At 42.0% G+C, this 21,219-nt stretch overlaps 1 protein-coding gene across 1 annotated transcript in view; it reads left to right on the plus strand.

Moving 5' to 3' along the window:
- PARD3B (par-3 family cell polarity regulator beta) overlaps nucleotides 1-21,219 on the plus strand; it is a 5,075,916-nt gene that overhangs the window by 218,003 nt on the left and 4,836,694 nt on the right. The window contains exon 2 of the mRNA XM_044075955.1: nucleotides 5,938-6,039. Within this exon, the coding sequence (XP_043931890.1) occupies nucleotides 5,938-6,039 (102 nt within the window). The remainder of the gene's footprint in view (nucleotides 1-5,937; nucleotides 6,040-21,219) is intronic.

Genomic DNA, 21,219 nt, shown 5'->3' on the forward strand with positions numbered 1-21,219 from the left:
TTTACTGAGGATGTGCAGCAGGTACTAATGGAGACAAGAAAGCCTGCTACTAGAAACAAAAAACACACCATCATTTATAGTATGTGACATTTACAAATATAGCTAAATTTACAGATAATCATCCCATTCATTACATTTTGTTGCATTTCTGTAAACAGAAATATGGTACATTTCAGCTATTCATATGTTAGAAAATGGAAAAAGTTTTCTAGTTGATGCCAACAACATAACCAGCACCCATTCAGGGCTATTTGTTCTCTGGTTTTACAATATTTATGTGAGTTACTATCTTATGGCCTTCCTTATTCCTCTGTCAAGATTTATTTTTCAGCCATTTCAGCATGTCTTTCCATGAGTCCTCCTCTTTCAAGGCAGTCTTGTGTCAAAATGTTCTTTTAAAGTGGTTTTGCATAACATGCCTCCAAGAAAACCAGTTGCCCTCCTTGAGATCTTAATTTTATGTTGGAGAAGCTAACACTTGCTCCATTTGAATCGGCTAATCTGGCTGACTTGAGGTTCTTGATATGAAAAACAGTTTTAGTTATTGCCCTGACCTCTGCAAGAAGGATATCTAAGTTGATAGGGTTGACTCACCACAGGAACTATCTCATTTTCCAATGGGACAAGATTTGTTTGAAAACTAAGCATTCTTTTATGTCTAAAGTGGTATTCAAGCTTACTTCAAGCAGCTCTCTCCATTTTCTTTATTGAACCTAAAAATGAGGGAGAAAGGATACTTCATAACTTGGATGTCCACAGATAACTCTGATACCATCTTGACAGAACTAAATCTTTCAGCTCTTTGGACAGTTGTTTATTTCCTTGTGAAGTTAAGAAGGGACAACTTATGTCAAAACAGACCATTTCCAAATAGTTGTTTAATGCTATTCCTTTTTGTTATACTTACCATAACATATCTGTTCCAGGCAGGGTCAAGGCCCACTCCACCAGGGCCTTGACTTCATCTGTGGCTTTTTGGAGATGGTTGGATTCTGGAAATATTTTAGAAGATAATACCTAGTCCTCTGTACGTACCTTTACAAAGCACTATAAGCTTTATTCCTTCTCTAGGTCAAGATCAAGCTTTGCTAGGACCATTCTCCAGTGGTCTTGGATACTTCTCCTTCCACCCCTCAAATGTAGTTGGCTCTGGTAATCTACCCATGTAGCTAAGGCTACTGTAGCAGTGATCAGTATGATGAATGTAGTACACTTTTGTGTAAGTTCAACTTAAACATAACAGCAGATGTTCGAATGATAACTCCTGCAGTAGTTTTCCCCTCCTTCCATCCACCTTGTTTTTGCTGTGTTTTTCTTGCCAGGATGTAGACATGTATTTAATTTATTTTCCTAGCTTTGTCCTGTCAGGGCTCAGCTTCTTCTCTGTCTGCTGGCAGGAAAGCACTAGAGGCCTTTGCATCCAAAGTTGTATTTTAGTCTGCTCATCTCAAGCGGCTTGACAGTTTGGGCTTATGGCAGGTTCCCTGAAGCTTTGGAAGTTGGCTGGCTGTTATACAACTTGTCAGACTATAACACATACAGCTACAACTACTGCAGCAGTGATCATACAAACATCTACTGTTATGGCAAGTTCATCTTACACAACTGTACTTTTCCTCGTATCGAAATTTAGTTTACACTGTATTCCAGTTTCCATTGGTTGTCATATTGAAAATAATAGTAAAATAATTCTCTAAACTGTTAACTTTCTCACAGCTATGTAGATAACCTTTCTCTGTTCAGATTGCACCACAATATTTTTTTTACTGGTATAGCTCTGTTTAATAAAATTAAAGAAAGTATTGGTATTTACATACTTGTGTTCAATAAAAACTGTATTTCCTTGTTGGCTCACTTTTTTTTCCCCAAAATGTCTATTTCAATTTTCTTTTTTCAAATAATAACAACAATACGGTAACTCAAAAACACAAACAATACAAATACCTATCTAAAGAAAACAGACAACAATCTCGTTCCGAGAAAATTATACACACATATGTATATATATATGTATATATATATATATATATATATATATATATATATATATATACATACATACATACATACACACACAATATATACACAAGAAGTCACTACACCGTTAAGTAAAGTATGAGAATTCTTATGTTCATTTGGTCTCATAAGGGATAGTTAGAATGGTGATAGTCTATATATAAAGTAAATATAGAAATTTAACCATTTATTTGTTTGTTTAGGGAAAATATCTAGTTACACATACACTAAGAAAAGGGAGACAATGCAAGAAAGACTGGTTATACTACATTCATTTATTATTTAAAAGTTAGCTTTTCATGACAATTTGTAGGCAAATTTTATTTGTCAAGAATTATATCTAGCAAGTAACCCCAATATTTTTGGTAATAGCGTTTGTTTTTTGTTTTTGAATAAATTAATTTGTGAGATGGGAAAATTAATTGGTGACATAACATTCCAATTCTTTGTAATAAAGAATTTAATAAGGGCACACATCGTAATAAAGACATGTTTTAATATTTTTGGGAGTTAATTGATATTAATGTACAATATAGCTGTCTCCCAAGTAAGGGCTGATTTTTCATATCCCATCTTCTCTAATCTTACTCTCAAGGAACACCATAAGTTGTTTATCTTAGTACAGTTCCACATGACATGTAAAATATCAGCTGTTTGATCCGGACAATGGGGACATATAGGCGAAAAGTTAGGATTGAATTTATTTCTTGTTAGCTCACTTTTAAAAATTCTTTGAGCAATATGCTAAATTTTCCTTATGCTATGGTTACCAATGATTTTCCATTTCCTTAAACTTTTTTTCTTGATTAATTTCTTTGTTGTCAAGGTAAATTTGCAAGTTTTGATTTTCTGTGTAGAAGCAGTCAGTTTTCTAAATGCCTTACATCAGCATTGTTTTCTCTAATTTTTGTATATAGTTTGCATTTAGCTGCTGTGAATTTTTCCAGTTCCATTTTTTTTTGGATGTTTAAGGCCTTTTAATTAATATGCTGTCAGCAAGCATTAAATGCTTATCATATCTTTTTATGTGTATTGTATATAATTACCATGTCTTTGATTAGATGAGCACTTCTCTGAAGGATTGCTTCCATTTAGTCATCATTTATGCAAACTATGTATAATATATTGGACTGCCTTTTTGGATTACTAACATGGGACACTTACTGATCTTTTAGATGGGATGTAACATTTTTCTATATTTTATGATGCTATCAAGTGCTTCCCATGCCATATTTGCTATTCTTTGAAGTATTTGACCTGTCAGCCTGACACCTGTCACTGCCTTTCTTGGTCATCTGGCCCATTTGTTCTCCCAACATCAGAACAAGAGCTGACACTGTGTGACTTTCAGTTAGTCAATCCTAAAGGGTGATTAGGATTTTGTAGTTTTTGCAACCCTAACTCCACTGCACACAGCCAGTAATGCACCTGGAGTGTGGCATGCAGTGGGTGTCAGTGTGGGTGTCTGGCACTTCTTTGAGTTATTTAACCTTTCAAGACAGCCCTGCCCCCCTTGAAGCCTGGACTTCCATTGGGTTTTTAGTTTCCAATGGGGATTCAATCACCGGAGCCTTTTCCCTGGGGATGCACTTCCATGCATACCCTTCTCCTTCCCCTAAGGAGAGATGAGATGGCAAAGCCCTGTCACTCCTCTCCTCCCCCATTCCAGTTCCAGCAGGTGTATTGAGCTGCTAATTGAATTTGGGTGTCCTGGGTTCAGTCAGGGCCTTATCCCAGTATGTCAGTGGAGTTGGCTGTGCCATAGTTGGTTAACTTATATCACCAGCCACAATTTTCAGGTTGCAGTCTGGAGTGGAGTTGGCTGTGCAGTAGTTGGTTAACTTAAATTACCAGCCACAGTTTTGAAGTTGCAGTCTGCAGTGAAGATGGCTGTGCTATAGATGGTTAACTTAAATCACCAGCCACAATTTTGAAGTTGGAGTCTGCAGAATATAAAAAGAATTGAGTTTGTCAAGATGTCATACTGGACATTTTGGAGGTATGTAAATGTGTAGCACTACAATGTCTTTACTTGCTATTTTCCATTGGTGTTGTACAGTCATTTACATGGTTAACTTTTGCATAGTTTATGTAATTCTTACTCTTTATATAAGTGGGCACTTCACCTCTGTGGTTTGGTGTACTTTAGTGCAAGTCTAGATTTAAAGTCTAAAGGACTTAATCCCGTATGCATCCTGAAATCAGGTTTCATTAATTGTACCTATGTCACAATCATTTTCTGTTAGCTCTTGATGTCAAACTGGAGAATTGCTGTTATGCTTCTTGTGTTTGTAATTATTAACTTGAATAACTTAATATTAAGACTGGCATCTTTGGGACTAGCAGAAGACCTTAAAAAACCTGTGACTGCAGTCACGAAGGTAGTTCCACAGTAATTACAAAGCTGTATGTCATAACCCACCGTAGAACATGTAATGCACACAGTAATGCAAATACACCTAGTGTAGTGTAGTCCTGGTAAGCAATTAGTTGAGGGAGTCCTAGGATGAACTACATTAGAAGAGCCCCAGATGCAAAAAATGATGTGGCTGTTACAGTCTCTTCACTTTAAGTTATGGTCTATATTTAAGAGATCACTCAAAGGTGCAAGGGCAGTGGGTAGAACTAGTACAAATCTGGATGAATTGACCCAATTTTGGATAAGAAGAGATATATCTATTACCTCTTGTTATACAAGATGGTGTGGAATGCTGCACCCAGTGCTGAAGATCATAGCAGGAGCTGTTAGACATTAACTTGATTAAGTGCTTGCAGGAGAAGGCTGCTTTGATGGTAACTGGAATTGGAACATATGGGAGCAAGGAAGACATTTTGCAGGTGGTGGTAGGCGTAATGAATGGTCATTTATGATCAGCTAATTAATGTGCACAGTATCTTGGAAAATTCACTTTTCTCCAATGTTCTACAATCTGGGAGTTAGAATATTTAAGTAGCAGGTGGTATTAGGGGGGCACAGTCTGTGTTGTGTGGGTGCAGAGGCGGGATGGGGCAAAGAGTAAAGAATAATGTGATAGTGAAACAACAAGTTTCAATAGTCACAGTTTTGTTAGTTTGACACTTTGGTATCTCCTGAGTGCTCATAACTAATTTATTGAACTTTATTTTCCAGCGTAGCTGTTCCTCAAGTGCAGTACTCAGAACAATAGTTTGTGACCGTTTTTAATCTGTACTGTTTCTAAGATTGCAGTGAGGCTGTACTGTCTGAGATAATTCTCCTTGCTCCAGGATACTGTGATGTTGAGTCTGTAGATATAAGTAGTAAGAATGCAGGGGAACACTGCCCTCCATGCCAGGGACTACAGGGGCTTGTCGCATGCAAGAAAATGCTTTTACATTCTTGAAATGAGTTTGATTTTCCCTTTTGCATTGTCATTTTACAGTTAACTGTTTGCACTGTTTAACACTTGTGCTGCAGAAATTTAAGCACACAGCATTAATGTGCCTACTGGAAGAGAGGAAAAAGGGCATCATGTAAACACTATGTAGCAGGTGTCCTGATAGTGTCAGATATTTAAGAGAAAAAGGTGCATGTAGGGCTGAAAAACAAAAAGTTTGTCTCTGAAAGTTAACATAGCGATGCAAGTTTGAGCTATTAATGAGCTACTTCCTGTGATCCAGAGTTTGATCCTCTCAGTGTCCGTTTGCCTACTGTATTATTTTCAGCAAGTCACTAATAGACAGTACTCCCGAGTTGCCCTTGAAAAGGGACGCTTGTGGCCATTGAGCATACCTAATTAATAAATACAACAAAATAAAAAAGTCTTTTATTTAGGAACTGGGGAATGATAACTTGAATCAATGATTGTTTTAAAGTTAATCAGATGCAGGAATGCAGGGAGCAAGTTACAGAGTTGTTCTAAATGTGATGTTTCTAATAGAATTGTTTGTAATTTTATGCAGGATACCAGAGACTGGGTGAAGATTCATCATTTGGAATATACAGATGGTGGAATTCTAGATCCTGATGATGTCCTTGCAGATGTTGTAGAAGATAAAGATAAGGTAAGCTTCTCTACCAGGCTACTGATTTTAAATACTAGTAATGCTCCATATTTGAAATGGCTCACCTATCACTTAAATCTGTTTTTCTTTTCCACTGTCTATACATATAAACATTTTCTGGACTGAATACCATATTGCACACACTGCATGTGTAGCTGGTCTGACCTTTGCCATTTGTCATCATTGTCTTGAGCCGTAGGACTCTGGTAAGTGTGCATAGTTGACAGCAAGACTGCTGATGCCTCAAGACATCATTGCACTATGTTTTTTGTGGAACTATTTCTCTTGTTCCTAATTTATGAATTCACAGATTTATACATATTTTTTTTTACTTCTCTGAACAGACACTGGTATTTAAACAGTGTAATTTTGTTTCTTTCCTGTGTTGCTGTTCCCTAGATTCTTATCCTAGAACATACTTTATAGGTTCATACGTTCATAGGTAGGTACTAGGCTATTGGCCCTAGGGCCTATATAAGCCTAGCCAAATGGTACCCTGGCTTTTGCCACCCAAGAAGATTATTTTCTTGTGCCTCTGTCAAGCAGAGCCAGAGAAGTGATCCCCGGGGTGAATTTCCTATCACCCATCCAATCATCAAGATTTTTCTTGAAGAGTGCTAATGAGAAGCTTTGATTGATATAGGCAGGTGGTTTGTTCCAGAGTATGGGAAGTGTCTGGGACAGGAATCTATCCCTCCAGCATGATGTCCTTCAAGGATGCGTCTGCAGTCCTAACAAATGGGTTGTCCTGCCTCAGGCAGCCCTTCGGTCGGCTGGATTCCAAAGTCTGGGTCTGGCCTCGGCTGATGTCGCACTTCACCCGACGTCATAGCTGCAGTTCTGCGGGTATAAAGGCATCAGCCGACGCCATTTTCCCCAGTCTTTCTTGCCGCATGGTGCCCGAAGCAGAAGCTGTTCGCAAGTGCCGGTCGGTCAGAACCAGAGATTGCTACTACCGAAGACTTCTAAAAAGCTAAGTACCCCGTTGGGGACTCTTTCTTGCCTCAGCCGATGTCAGAAAAAGTGAATAACTGTTTAACTTGTGGGAAACAAATACCTCATAAAGATTTCCATTCTTACTGCCTACCTTGTTTAGGCCCAGACCACGACGTAGCAGCTTGCCTAGCCTGTGCTTCCTTCAACCGACGGACACTTAGACGTCGGTCGGAGTTTGCAGAGGAGTTTTTCGGCTCCGCTTTTGCTTATATCATGCCGTCGGAGACTCCGACTTCACATTTAGCTAAAAAGCGTAAGGAAAAGGACCGACACTCGCGGTCCGCGGTTTTGGCCGAAACCGAGGTTAAGCCAACCGCGAGTGTCTCGGTTTCGGCTGAAACCGAGTCCGCGGTTCTTCCTTCAGCCGAAAGCATGCCTCCTTCTACCGAGGCCTCTTCCAGCATGGCTGAATCTGCTACGGAAAATCCACCAGCTCTTACAGTTTCTCAGGATTTATCAGATACTATCCCCTTAGATGTATCTACTCCTGCACGTGGAGCTGCTAGGCCCCCGGCATCCATGTCAATTAAAGCTTTTGCCAGGGCTAAAGCAGCAAAATCAACCAAGGCAGTGCCTGCTAAAGCCCCCTCTCACAGGCCTAGTTCTAGTACTCAAATGCTTAGTCTAGCAGAGGATCTCATTTCTTTGATCAGGGGATCACAGCCTCACCCTGACAGGGCCTCTCACCCCCCTCCAGAGAAGAGGCCTAGAACAGAGCCCCCTGAGCCAGTTTCTACAGATTACTCCTCTGATGATTCAGAAAATACAAACCCTCCAGAAGGCCCTTATTCTCCATATGAGGACTCCGATGCAGAAGACTCCATTCCTTCTGCCTCTCCTCCTGAGGAATTTTCTTTTGGGGAAACCTTGCATGCTATGAGGGAACAATTTCAATGGCAGGGCCAGGATTTTTCAGATCCTAGGAAAAGGCTTAGGACCTTTTTGCATTTGCCACAGCATAGGCCTTTAGCCATTCCTCCAGTACTTACAGTTGTGGATGATGCATTTAATAATGCTTGTACTGCCCCTGATACACTTCCTCCGGCCCCTGCTAAGCCCGACAGATACTACAGGGTTCCGGACACACATTATCATTTGTATAAGGCTCCTTTTGCAGATCCATTTCACAGGGCCCCAAGACTGTAGCAGCTACCTCTGCCAAGAACCCCCTCCCCTCTGAAAGGGAATCTAGGGCCTTAGAGAGATGGGGTAAAAAAGTTTATACTTCTGCTACTCTTTCGGCTAGGGCCTTAAACTGTCAATTCCACATGATTCAGTATCAGGAATTTATGTTAGATCAGTTAACTAAAAAACTGTCCTCGCCTGAACCTTTAGACTGAAAGTCTCTTCAGGAAATGGTACATAACATTCAGCAGGTCAGTAATCATTCCCTAAAATGCGGCTATGATGCACTGGAGGCTTCCTTTAGATCAGCTATGGCTGGTACAGTGATCAGAAGGCATGCATGGTTAAAAGAGCAGTCCTTACCAGATCATGTAAAATCAAAGCTCCTAGATGCTCCCATGGATAAACACAATTTGTTTGGCTCCCCCGCACAGCAAGTGCTGAAGAAGGTGGAAGAGAAAGCAAAATCTGTCCAGACAGTCAAGGATTTCTTACAGGTCCAGCCTCCAAGGTTTAGTAGGAACTGGCTTTCCAAGAATTGGTCCTTTCCAGACACCACCAGAGCACAGAGAGGCAGGAATAGGCGCCCAAGAGGCAGAGGTAAATCCAGAGGTGCCTACAGGGGACGTCAGTGGCAGCCTAACAACCAGCGAAGTACTGCCACAGATCCAGCCACTACCACTTCCACAGGACAATCACAGTGACTTGGCTCTGAAACCGCCTACCAGGGAACAACTAGAAGCACCCTTAGGCGGAAAGCTAGCCTTATTTTCAGTAAACTGGCATTACATTACAGGAGACAAATGGATTTTACAGACAATAGACAAAGGTTACAGGTTTCACTTCCATACTCTACCAAGGAAGAGAGGAATGCCAAACCTACCTCCAAATCAAAGGACAAACGCTCTAGAACAAATAGACCACTTAATAAGGATGAGAGCTATAGAAAAGGTACCGTCTATGGAACAAGGGCAAGGATTTTACTCCAGACTTTTCCTGGTGCCAAGAAAGGAAAATCAATGGAGACCTATACTCGACCTGTCCGCTCTGAACACATATCTCATTGTTCCAAAATTCAAGATGCTGACCCTACAGCAGCTTCTTCCCATGCTGGGCAAGGAGTCTTGGCTGGTAACTCTAGATCTCAAGGAGGCATACCTGCACGTCCCGTGCGACCAAACTGCAGAAGATACCTCAGATTTCTTGCAGGATCAGAGCATTATCAATTCTCAGCATTGCCTTTTGGCTTATCTACTGCGCCCAGAGTATTCACGAAATGCCTGGCATCAGTAATTGCTCATTGCAGGCTTCAGGGAATTCAAATTTACCCATACCTGGACGACTGCCTGTTACAAGCGGACAACAAAAACAAATTGACAAAAGATTTGAAAAAGGTCATTCATCTACTGCAAGCCCTGGGATACACAGTCAGTATAAAAAAGTCAAGGCTGATACCATCCCAAAGGATAACTTTCTTGGGTGCAGAACTGGACACATCAAATCAAATAGCATCCCTCACAGCAGAAAAGCAGAAGCACCTTCCACTCTATTTCATGGCATTAACAACGCAGAACCAGCTTACATCAAGGAAAGTCCTGCAAGCCCTGGGTTACATGGCATCCTGCATAATATTGATTCCACATGCCAGACTACACATGAGGAAGTTGCAATGGTACCTAAGGAATTTATGGTCTCAGCACAAGCACAGCCTGGAAACCCAAATTCCAATAATTCCATGCCTGAAGCAAGAATTCCGATGGTGGGCTCAGGCCTGTCAATTGAACAAAGGACTGCCCTTCCACAGCCCTCAACCAAGCCAGGCTATCATCATGGACGCCTCAGACCTCGGTTGGGGGGCACATATGCTGGACAAGTGCATACAAGGCTTATGGACTCAAGACCAGCTGAAACTTCACATAAATCAAAAAGAGATGCTGGCAGTGAAACTGGCAATTCAAACATTCAGACCGTTCCTTCAACAGGGCCAATTGCTGATAAGGACGGACAACACCACAGTTATGTGGTATATCAACAAACAGGGATGCACACATTCATATCCTCTATGCCGGATGGCAATGGACCTCTGGAATGTGGCCCTGAGCCTCAACATTCAGCTCCAGGCAATATTTGTGCCAGGAAAAGAAAATATACTAGCAGACATCTTAAGCAGAACTACCACGGATGCCCACGAATGGATGCTGCATCCAGACATCTTCAAATCCATTACAAGGAAATGGGGACTACCAGAAATAGACTTATTCGCATCCCCACACAACCACCAATTGAAAAAATTCTGCACAAGGACATACCACCCACTTGCTTGGAAGGTGGACTCCCTATCTTTCAGTTGGGAAAACCTGACAGCATATGCATTCCCACCTCTTCCTTTGATGCACAAGGTGCTATTGAAGATCAAAGAAGACCACCCCAGGATCATCCTGATAGCTCCAGACTGGCCGAGGCAGCATTGGTACCCATTACTGAGGAGTATGTCTCGGGAACATGCATGACCTCTACCCCTAGTTCCTTTACTGCTAACACAGAACAACTTCAAAACCCTGCATCCGAACTTGAAAACACTGCAGCTAGCTGCTTGGAACATTGCATAAGACATAATAACCCAGATTTATCTCAAAGGGTTAAAGACATTATTTTGGAGGCTCGCAGGCCCTCAACAAGAAAAACTTATTCAGCAAAATGGAAAAGATATCTCATTTGGAGTACAGCAAAAGGAGAAAATGTATCACTGGTAAACACAGCTAACATCCTGGAATACTTAGCAGAGCTTTTCCACAATGGCCTGTCCTACTCCTCCATTAAGATTCATGCGTCAGCTATTTCGGCAGAATACAACATGGATCCTCCAGTCTTCTCTCATCCTCTACTCAGGCAGTTTCTGAGAGGAATTAAGAATGTAAAGCCACCAAGGAAGCCACCATTGCCTACATGGGACTTGAACTTTGTGCTAGAAAAGTTGACACTCCCCCCTTTTGAACCAGCAGCAACAACAGAATTACAGTACTTATCATGGAAAACTGCTTTCCTGCTTGCAATCACTTCAGCAAGAAGGGTTTCTGAATTACAGGCATTAATGGCAGTACAGCCCTTCCTTATCTTCCATCAGGATAGAGTGTCCTTGAGAACTAATCCTACTTTTATGCCAAAGGTGGTCTCCAGGGTATCTTTAAACCAAGCAATCCACCTACCTACATTCTTCCCCAACCCACAAAACAGGGGGGAAAGACTACTACATACCTTGGATGTGCATAGACAATTGCGCTACTACCTGGACAGAACCAAGAACAATAGAAAAACTGACCAACTTCTGGTAGCATATGCAACAGGAATGGAAGGAAAAGCAATTTCAAAAAAGACAATCTCAAAATGGATAGGGAATTGCATTAGATTTTGTTACTCTTATCATGGAAAGACAACTCCAGAAAACATCAGACCTCACTCCACAAGGGCTACAGCACTACTACAGCTTTTTTACGAGGAGTGGCTACCAAAGACATTTTAGAGGCTGCTACTTGGAGCTCCGTGCATACATTTGCCAAGCATTATAATCTACCCTTATATTCCAGATCCCGAGCAGGTTTTGCCACTGCTGTTTTGCAAGGGATCTTAACTACACCATAATCTTGTTAGTGCCTCCTCCCCCAGTTTGGCTATGGTATTCTACCCATTTGTTAGGACTGCAGATGCATCCTTGAAGGACATAGTACAGTTTTGTACCTACCATAAATGTAGATGTCCGAGAGGTATGCATCTGCAGTCAGGATTACCCACCCTCCTTCCCCTCTGTGGTACTCCTAGGGTATTTGCCCATCTTGTAGCTAGCTGGGGTAATCTATTATGATGTATTTGTTTGTATATATGTATATACATGTTTATTTTTATTTGCTCTCTGTTGTTTGGAAACATTTGCATTTATCCAAATTTAGCCTTCTTAAAGGGCTCCTGGCATCTGGGGCAAGAAACACTGAGGAAAATGGCGTCGGCTGATGCCTTAATACCCGCTGAACTGCAGCTATGACGTCGGGTGAAGTGCGACATCAGCCGAGGCCAGACCCAGACTTTGGAATCCGGCCGACCGAAGGGCTGCCTGAGGCAGGACAACCCATTTGTTAGGACTGCAGATGCATACCTCTCGGACATCTACATTTATGGTAGGTACAAAACTGTACTTTCTGTTTATTGTGGTGACAAGGTTTAGGTCCCTGGAGCATGTAGCTCAGAGGGATTGGGATTTCTTTAAGTGGAGCATGTCCAACAGCTCTGGGTTTCACATAGCTTTGTATGTTAGGCAGAGATCGCCTCTGAGTAGGCGATATGCAACAGAGTAAAGCTGGAGTTTTTTGAGACGGTCTGCATAGGGCATCTGTTTGAGGCCGGTAATCCTCTTTGTGAGGTATTTGTAGCCTTTCCAGTTGTAGATGTCTTGCGAGGTACATACCAAAAGGGGTGTTGTACTCTCCAATGGGTCTGATGAGAGGGGAGCAGTGACCTCTTTTTTTTCCTGGATGAGAAACCTTTAGTGATGAGATGTGCCACAGAGAAGGATTTCCTGACTACTGTGGTGATGTTATTATCAAAGGAGAGACTACTGTCCACCTGTGTCCCAAGGTCTCTTATCACACTTTTGGTGTTACGTAGACTACCGCCTATGTGGTACGTCATGGGTACAGAGTTTTTACCAAAAGGGATGACAATGCACTTTTTGGCATTGAGCTTGAGGCCATGGCTTTGACACCAGGCATCTGTCTCAGTGAGGCCCATTTGTAGGATGTCCACATCGTTAGGAGTTTTGATTATGGCTCCTAGTTTGCAGTCATCTGAGAACTTTGTTAGCCAAAGACCTTCTGTGTTAGCTTGTACTTCAGAGAAGTAGATAACAAACAGGAGAGGACCTAGGACTGAACTCTATGGTACTCCACTTGTCACTGGTCTGAGGTTGGATTTAGAATCTGCTATTTTCACAGTGTGGGTTCTGTCAGTGAGCCAGTTGGCAACCCATCTTGTGACATGGGGATTTATACCTAGTTTAGTGAGTTAATGTATAATTCCAAAGTAGGGGATGGTGTTGAAAGCCTTCACCTTTCCCTCATCTACGGCTTTGGTGACCGCTTCAAAGAAGTCTGTCAGGTTTAGGATACATGATCTACCTTTTACAAACCCGAACTGGGTGGGGTCCAGAGTATGGAAATTACCAATGTCATTGTTTATAAGTTCCATGATGATACGTTCCATCGCCTTGCAGACCAGGTTTGTCAGGCTAATAGAGAAGTAGTTCCCGGGGTCCATGCTGCCACCCCTTTGTGGAGTGGGATAACCGTTGCTTTGCACCATTCATTGGGCACAAAGCCAAAGGTGAGGCTATGATTGAACATGGTACTTAGGTGGGGTGCCAGTTCGTTCTGTAGTTCATGTAGAAAGCAGCCTGGGATGTTGTCAGGTCCCATGGATGCTGTGTTCTTGGCTTTGGACAGTGTTTTTTTTACCTGTGCAGCCGTGATTACAGGAACTTTGCATTCTTCCGGTACAGAGATGGGGATGAGAGAGGGGTAAATTAGCACTGAACCTATCTGCCAGGATGTTGTCAATATCAGTTGGTTCTGTATATTTAGTGCCATTGTGCTATAACTCAGAGCAGATCTGAGTGTTGCCATTGAGATTCTTGACATAGCTATGGAATGCTTTGTGGTGGTCTTTAGAATCAGTGGCAATTTTTGTTTTCGTAACTAGCTTTGGAGGATTTTATGAGGGGATCTCAGCTTCTTACTGAGGCTGACCATGGAGTTCCTCCAATCATGGGATCTTACACTTTTTTTTGCAACAGTTTCTTTCTTCTGTTATAGAGTTTGTTTATGGCAGGGGGCCACCAGATTGGCATCTTTTTTTTGGAGGATAGCATCTTGGTTCTGTTAGGGATCCATGCACTTATGCAAGTGCTTATAAAGTGCAATTGTATAGGATTCAGCAGTCATACCTCTATTGTCTGACGTTTGCCACTTCTGTCTTAAGAAGCGTGAGGTTGGCTTTGGAGAAATGTTTTACGGTGGTTTCCCTAATGGGGGGTGGGGGTGGGATGTGGATGTCTAGGGTGATTTGCTTATGGTCGGATCTGACCAGTGAGGAATTCACCTTTGGTGTGGAACACTGGTTGCCCATGTTGGTAATGACCAGGTCTAGGATATTGCTGCCCCTGGTGGGGGTGTGAATAACTTGATCCAAGGCATTGGAATTTATGAATTCCAGAAAACGTTGAGCACGAGTTGGTACATGAGTAGTTTTCCCAGTTAATGGTGGGATAGTTGAAATCGCCCATTATTAGGGTGTTAGGTTCTACCCTAATATTATCCAGTGTATCAAGAAATGAGAAGTGGGAATCCTGAGGCATGGTGGGGGATCTGTAGCAAGCTACAATTTGGATTGTGGTCTTGTCCAGAGTTAGTTGCACTTAGATAATCTCAGATGCATTATGCTGAGCAACTAGCCCTGAGGTGTGGATATCCTTAATGAATATGGACACGTCTCCCCCTTTAGTGCTTCGGTCCAGGTTAGGTGGCCGAAAGGTGTGGTATGAATTATAGCCCGGTAATGCAGGGGTGTTCTCTGGAGCCTTGAACCAGGTCTCTGTCACTGCACAGATGTCGATGTTCTCCATTTTAGGAGTGCCTCGAGTGAGTGCATTCTGAGGTTTAGACTTCTAGCATTAAGTAGCATTACCCTCAGATTTTGCTTGCTTGTACCTGTTACGGTGGTGATTTGTCATATGAATCTTGCCTAAAAAAGGCACTATAGGGGTGGCAAGAGCCTTAGCCAGTATCCAGAATCCCAAGGGCGATGGGTGCAGGCCATCTCTGGCTAAGCATCGTGGCTTGTCGATCATGTCATCCCAGGCAGACAGATACTGGATCCCCTTAGAATGACATCAGAAGCTTAGGCAATTGTTGAAGTCAGTCATTTGCCTTGTACTGTGGTATCATTCTGGGTGATGGCAGGATGCTACTCAGGACTAGAGTCATACCTGCCTGGGCTACAAGATCAGACAGCTCCTCCATGTCTCTTTTTCATGTAGTCCAGGGAGATGCGTCTCAGGGCATTCACACCAACATGGACAATAACAGAGTCATATTTGTACTGGTTGTGGAGTGACCTGAGTAGTGCATGTGTTGTGGCGGATCCTGGCACCTGACAGGAACTTTCTCCTTGTTTAGCCTAATGAGTGGAACATCAGTGTGCCTGACTATAGAGTCACTTATGACTAGAGTGTTGGGTACGTTGTTATGCCTTATGGGCTGTGGTTGAGTGGCACACTAAGTTTGTGGTCTGTGTGTCATTTGGGTTGTGTTGGGGGGTGGAGGTTGCTTGTGTTTCTGCTTTGGAGGTCCCTGTTGCTTGGGTAGATTTTTTTTTGAGAGCCTCCGTGAATGTAGATGTGTTTTGTGTTTCTATGTGTGTGTTTTGGTGGTGTAGGTCTTGAGGGACTATGTGATGAGTGTGGTGTGGTGCAAGTGTTTACCTTCTCTTCTTGTCTGTCTAGTCCAGTCTCGGGTGAAGAGAGCTTTGCTTCCAGTTTGGCTATATAAGTGCATCTCTCAGAGGTTGTAATGTTGGGTGGTAGGAGGAGAGGGTTGTCTGTGTACATGAGGCAATTGCTACATTGCCCCAAGATTCTCAGATTCATCAGGTAGACAGGAGAAAACACCGGGAGCTGACCCTTAGACATGCCTGGATAGGTGCTTATTTATTATGCACTAAAATGACCTCTGTGAAGAATGCTTCATGCAGCTGAGAGGTTGAGCAGTCATTTCACATCCTCTTGCCTACTTAACATGACACTACTGTGTTCCCTAAAAAGGGGCAGCAGTACAGTGTGAAATAAGTCACTACTGATACAGTCTATCCCACTTGTTGCTAGTGGCCGGCTGACTCTCATTTTCAATAGAAGTCATTGTGTTGTGGGTAGTGTGGAATTTTACATATTCGGTCAGATAATCACTTATCATTTTAAACCAAAAAGGCTGATCACTCAAACATGTCTAGAGTTATTTCTTCCTCCTTATGTTGCAATTCATTTCACTGCTTCCATAAGGTAACTAGAATCTGGTTACACGTTAACTTTCCATAGGTAATGTAGGCTACTCGTGTAAGTGTGCAAGTGAAAATGAACAGTGATGTGTTGCTTACTGGTGTGTAAAACTTCTTGTGTTACATTAGGCTATATTGGCATGGCAGGATATCACTTCATTCGAGAACTGTTTTAACAATAATCTGTTGCCTGCTAAGTCAGTTATTAGCAGTAGTTATTGCCTAATACATTTTTGAAGTGTAGTTATGTTAAAGCAGTTTGTTCTCTGAAATAACTTGTAATTTACACAATCAAACTGTATAGAACTTAATAGTTGAACTGTTTATAAAAAAACAGCATGTTCTGCATTTTCCTTGCATAAGTTATACTGTCATCTAAGCTTCATCACAACATCATTGCTTGCTTTTAGTTTGTGTTGGTTCCGAATCTCTTGCCACCCAGCTCACTTTTTTTTTTGTCCTTGAAATGTTTTTTTATGGAACTTGGCTGTCATAGCTTGAACATTTTTTTTTCAGCTGACTTGTTAGTGGAGTGTGCAGCATCATTTTGTTTTACTAATCTGTGTTACAACGTAGGGTTTAGAGAATAACCTGTTTTATATAGCAAAATGCACACAGTTTTACAGCACAGTGTTTAGATTTAGCATTTTATCAAGTTACAGCGCAGTGTTTATTTTGTTTTTACTTATTCAAGGATGTTTCTGTTCTTGCCATAACATTTTCACAAAGCTGTATTTGATGTTTGTGGAATACCTCACACATACAACATTATTTATATTGTTTGTCTCATATTTGTTGATATCCAGATTTTGCTTTTGGGAGCCTGGACTGGAGGTATGTCTTTATGCTGAAACGGCTCTTCTCTTCTTTTTATTTACCTGACTGACTTTTTTTTTTGTAAAATGTATCGGTACTTGGATATTGAGGGTAGCTTCTTGGTTAATAAAAATAAGCAGCAGTGTACCATTCTAGCAAGTGGGTAGGTAAGATGCAACAATCTGTGGTTCATTCTCTTGTGCGGCGTAGAGGGAAGAATATGGGAAAAAAAGTGAACCGCAGAAGTTTTTTTAAACTCTTTTTGTATAACAGTTTAGTCTATATGAGACAATGGTACAAGAATGCTTAATGCTTTTACAAAATAAAAATGCACAACTAATAAGAATTAAGGTACATAAATCATCAGATTATTAATTTTAGATGTAAAAGTTCTTTAATGAGCATTGTACTGATTGGGTGAGCTTCTAATTTTAGGATGTCTTCTGAGTGTTGTGATGCACCGGATTTGATAATTTACTGCCTTATAATGGTTCATGTGTAAACCACTTGCTACTGTACCTCTTCCTTGATATTGTTGTACTTGGTGGAGCTGCAGCTAATAAAATGCCTTTATAACTCATTTCTTTGTTTTCACTACACTGTCCTCCTCGCCTTTTCATCTCAGCTCCTTTCTGTTCAGTTCAGATGCCCTTAGTCTATAACACCAAAACATGATGAGTAAATCAGTTGCAGTGCTTCTGAAACCTTTCTGGAAAAATTTTAAAAGAATGTGTGCTGCCACTGAGAAGCTGCGTTTAGTAGGATGCTGTAGCATTTTAATTGCCTTGGTTGTTTAGCTAGTCCATTGTTTGAACATTGATAGAATTATGTTGTACCTTTGACTTAGGAGGCTGTCAGACTTTGGACACTAATAAGACACTTGTGTTTCTATTTTATTTTTTTGTTACTTAATTGTTTTTCTTTCTGCTTGAAGATGAATGATCTTTCATGAAGAGATTTTGCCTTTTTTGGTGACATACTGACTTTCAGAGGTGTATTTTTTTCTTGTCTTGCTACTTTTTTGAGCCAGAGTGTACTAAATCTAGTTTTAAGAACTAAAGAATCTGGTTGTTTTTGTAAGTGGTGAGTTGGTACAGTGCATCCTCATTATCAAAAACTGGTTGTATTTTTCTATGAAATGATGCATTTTTCACTCTCCATGACCATCTGCTGGTAGATAGGTTTCCATCTCCATTAATGCAAAATGTGAGCATTTTGTTTCTTTTTCTCCCTTCCAGTGCAATTCTTCTAGGGATGCCTTCTTTCTGTTGGGCCCAGGGGCCTCCTTTACACTTGTTTTCGTTAGTCTTTCTCTTGAGCAGAGCTTCTAAGGAATAAGCTTACCTCTTGTGTTTCCTTCTTGGCTGTACAAGTCAAGATGATCATTATGTTGTCTTACAGGCCATGTACCCACTGGAAATTCCCCTATCCCAATATCTGTTGCCCTTGTACTGAACACACAGTTTTTCATTTTGGACTTTCTGCCTCACAGTGTGGTGTCGCCTGTACCTATAGTTGCCAGGTCCCTGGTGTTGTTGAATAAGGAGCTTTACATTTATGATAACAGATGTGATGGTTTTCTGTTGGTTGGATGGCAAATCCTTGAGTGTTTCCCTTCCATGGTTCTATACTCTATTTTCCTTATGTGAGTCTGACCTCTGTTAATATACCATAATTGGCCATATCTAGATTTCCCGTTATGAGACCTTCTGGCTTTGATCACCAATCTCTTCCTTGCCATTTTCCTCAATGGGTCTCTGTTTGTTTGTTTGTTTTAGAAGAACTTGCTTTACCTCCATTTAGAATGGCCAGCTAAAAACGTTACTATTAGTGACCGTTATGACAGTCAAAGTTTGGAGTTACTTGCTTTGTCAGCACATGAACCTTAATTCATTTTCAGTAAACAGTAAATATCTGTAAGGATCAAACTTTCCTTTAGTACAGATACTGTTAACTGACAGCTGGATAGTCAAGTTTTTTTTTTCCTACAATGTTAAATTCAGATGAATATCTCTCTCACGCCATCAGTGTCCATAGACAGATGTCCTTCAAGGATGCATCTGCAGTCATAACATATGGGTTGTCCTGCCTCAGGCAGCCCTTCGGTCGGCCGGATTCCAAAGTCTGGGTCTGGCCTCGGCTGATGTCGCACTGTCCCCGACGTCAGAGCGTCTGGGGTATAAAAGCATCAGCCGACGCCATTTTCCTCAGTCTTTCTTGCCGCGCGGTGCCCGAAGCAGAAGCTGTTCGCAAGTGCCGGTCGGTCAGATCCAGTGAATTCCGCTACCGAAGACTTCGAAAAAAGCTAGGTACCCCGATGTCCTTCAAGGATGCATCTGCAGTCATAAAAAAAGGGTTGTCCTGTCGTCAGGCAGCCCTTCGGTCGGCCGGATTCCAAAGTCTGGGTCCGGCTTCGGCTGATGTCGCACTTCACCCGACGTCATCTCTGCTGGTCTTCGGGTATAAAGGCATCAGCCGACGCCATTTTCCTCAGTCTTTCTTGCCGCGCGGCGCCCGAAGCAGAAGCTGTTCGCAAGTGCCGGTCGGTCAGATCCAGAGATTACTACTACCGAATACTACTCAAGACTTCTAAAAGCTAAGTACCCCGTTGGGGACTCTTTCTTGCCTCAGCCGATGTCAGAAAAAGTCAATAACTGTTTAACTTGTGGGAAACAAATACCTCATAAAGATTTCCACTCTTACTGCCTGCCTTGCTTAGGCCCAGACCACGACGTAGCAGCCTGTTCGGCCTGTGCTTCCTTCAACCGACGAACGCTTAGGCGTCGGTCGGAGTTTGCTGAACAGTTTTTCGGCTCAGATTTTGCGTACATTATGCCGTCGGATCCTCCGACTACCCAAATTGTTAAAAAACGCAAAGAAAAAGACCGACACTCGCGGTCCGCGGTTTCGGACGAAACCACAGTTAAGCAAGCCACAAGTGTCTCTGTTTCGGCCGAAACCGAGAAAACCGGTCAATCTTCAGCCGAATCCATGACTACTACTGAGGCTCCTGCTACCTTAATTGAATCGGCCTCAGAAGTTTTGCCTACTACTGTGGTTCCTAGTGATTTATCAGACACCATTCCTTTGGATGTCTCTACACCAGCACGTGGTGCTGCTAGGCCTCCTGCAGCCATGTCTATTAAGGCCTTTGCCAGGGCTAAAGCAGCCAAAACTGTTAAATCAGTGCCTGTTAAGCCCCACTCACACAGGCCCACTTCTAGTTCACAAATGCTTACTCTGGCAGAGGATTTAATATCCTTAATTAGGGGATCCCAATCTCACCCAGACAGGGCCTCTCAGCCCCCAGAAAAGAGACCTAGAGCAGAGCCCCGAGCCAGTGTCCTCTGATGATTCTTGGATGACTCAGACATTACAGACCAGCCAGAGGCTCCTTTTTCTACTTATGAAGATTCCGATGCTGAAGAATCCATTCCATCTGCCTCTCCACCAGAGGAATTTTCCTTTGGGGAAACCTTACATGCCATGAGAGAACAATTCCAATGGCAGGGACAAGATTTCTCAGATTCAAGAAAAAGGCTTAGGACATTTCTGCACTTACCGCAACATAGGCCCTTAGCTATACCTCCAGTACTGCCTGTTGTGGATGATGCATTTAATGATGTTTGCACTGCTCCTGATACTTTACCTCCAGCCCCTGCCAAACCAGATAGATTTTACAGGGTGCCAGACACTCATCACCACCTATACAAGGCCCCACTTGCAGATCCTGAGACTATATCCCAGGGGCCTAAGGCAGTAGCCTCGACCTCAGCAAAACCCTATTCCTTCTGAAAGGGAATCCAGGTCCTTAGAGAGATGGGGAAAAAGTTTACACCTCTGCTACTCTCTTAGCTAGAGCTTTAAACTGTCAGTTTCATATGATCCAATACCAAGAGTTTATGCTTGATCAGTTAACTAAGAAGCTGTCCACTGATGACTCCTTAGATAAGAAATATGTTTTAGAAATGGTGAATAACATTCAGCAGGTTAGTAACCATTCTTTAAAATGTGGCTATGATGCACTGGAGGCTTCATTTAGATCAGCCATGACTGGCACAGTGATAAGAAGGCATGCATGGTTGAAAGAACAGGTCTTGCCGGATCATGTTAAAGCAAAGCTGTTAGATGCTCCTATGGATAAGGCCA

This window comes from Protopterus annectens, chromosome 6.part1, assembly GCF_019279795.1.
Source record: "Protopterus annectens isolate FY-2018-M chromosome 6.part1, PAN1.0, whole genome shotgun sequence".
Lineage (NCBI taxonomy): Eukaryota > Metazoa > Chordata > Ceratodontiformes > Protopteridae > Protopterus > Protopterus annectens.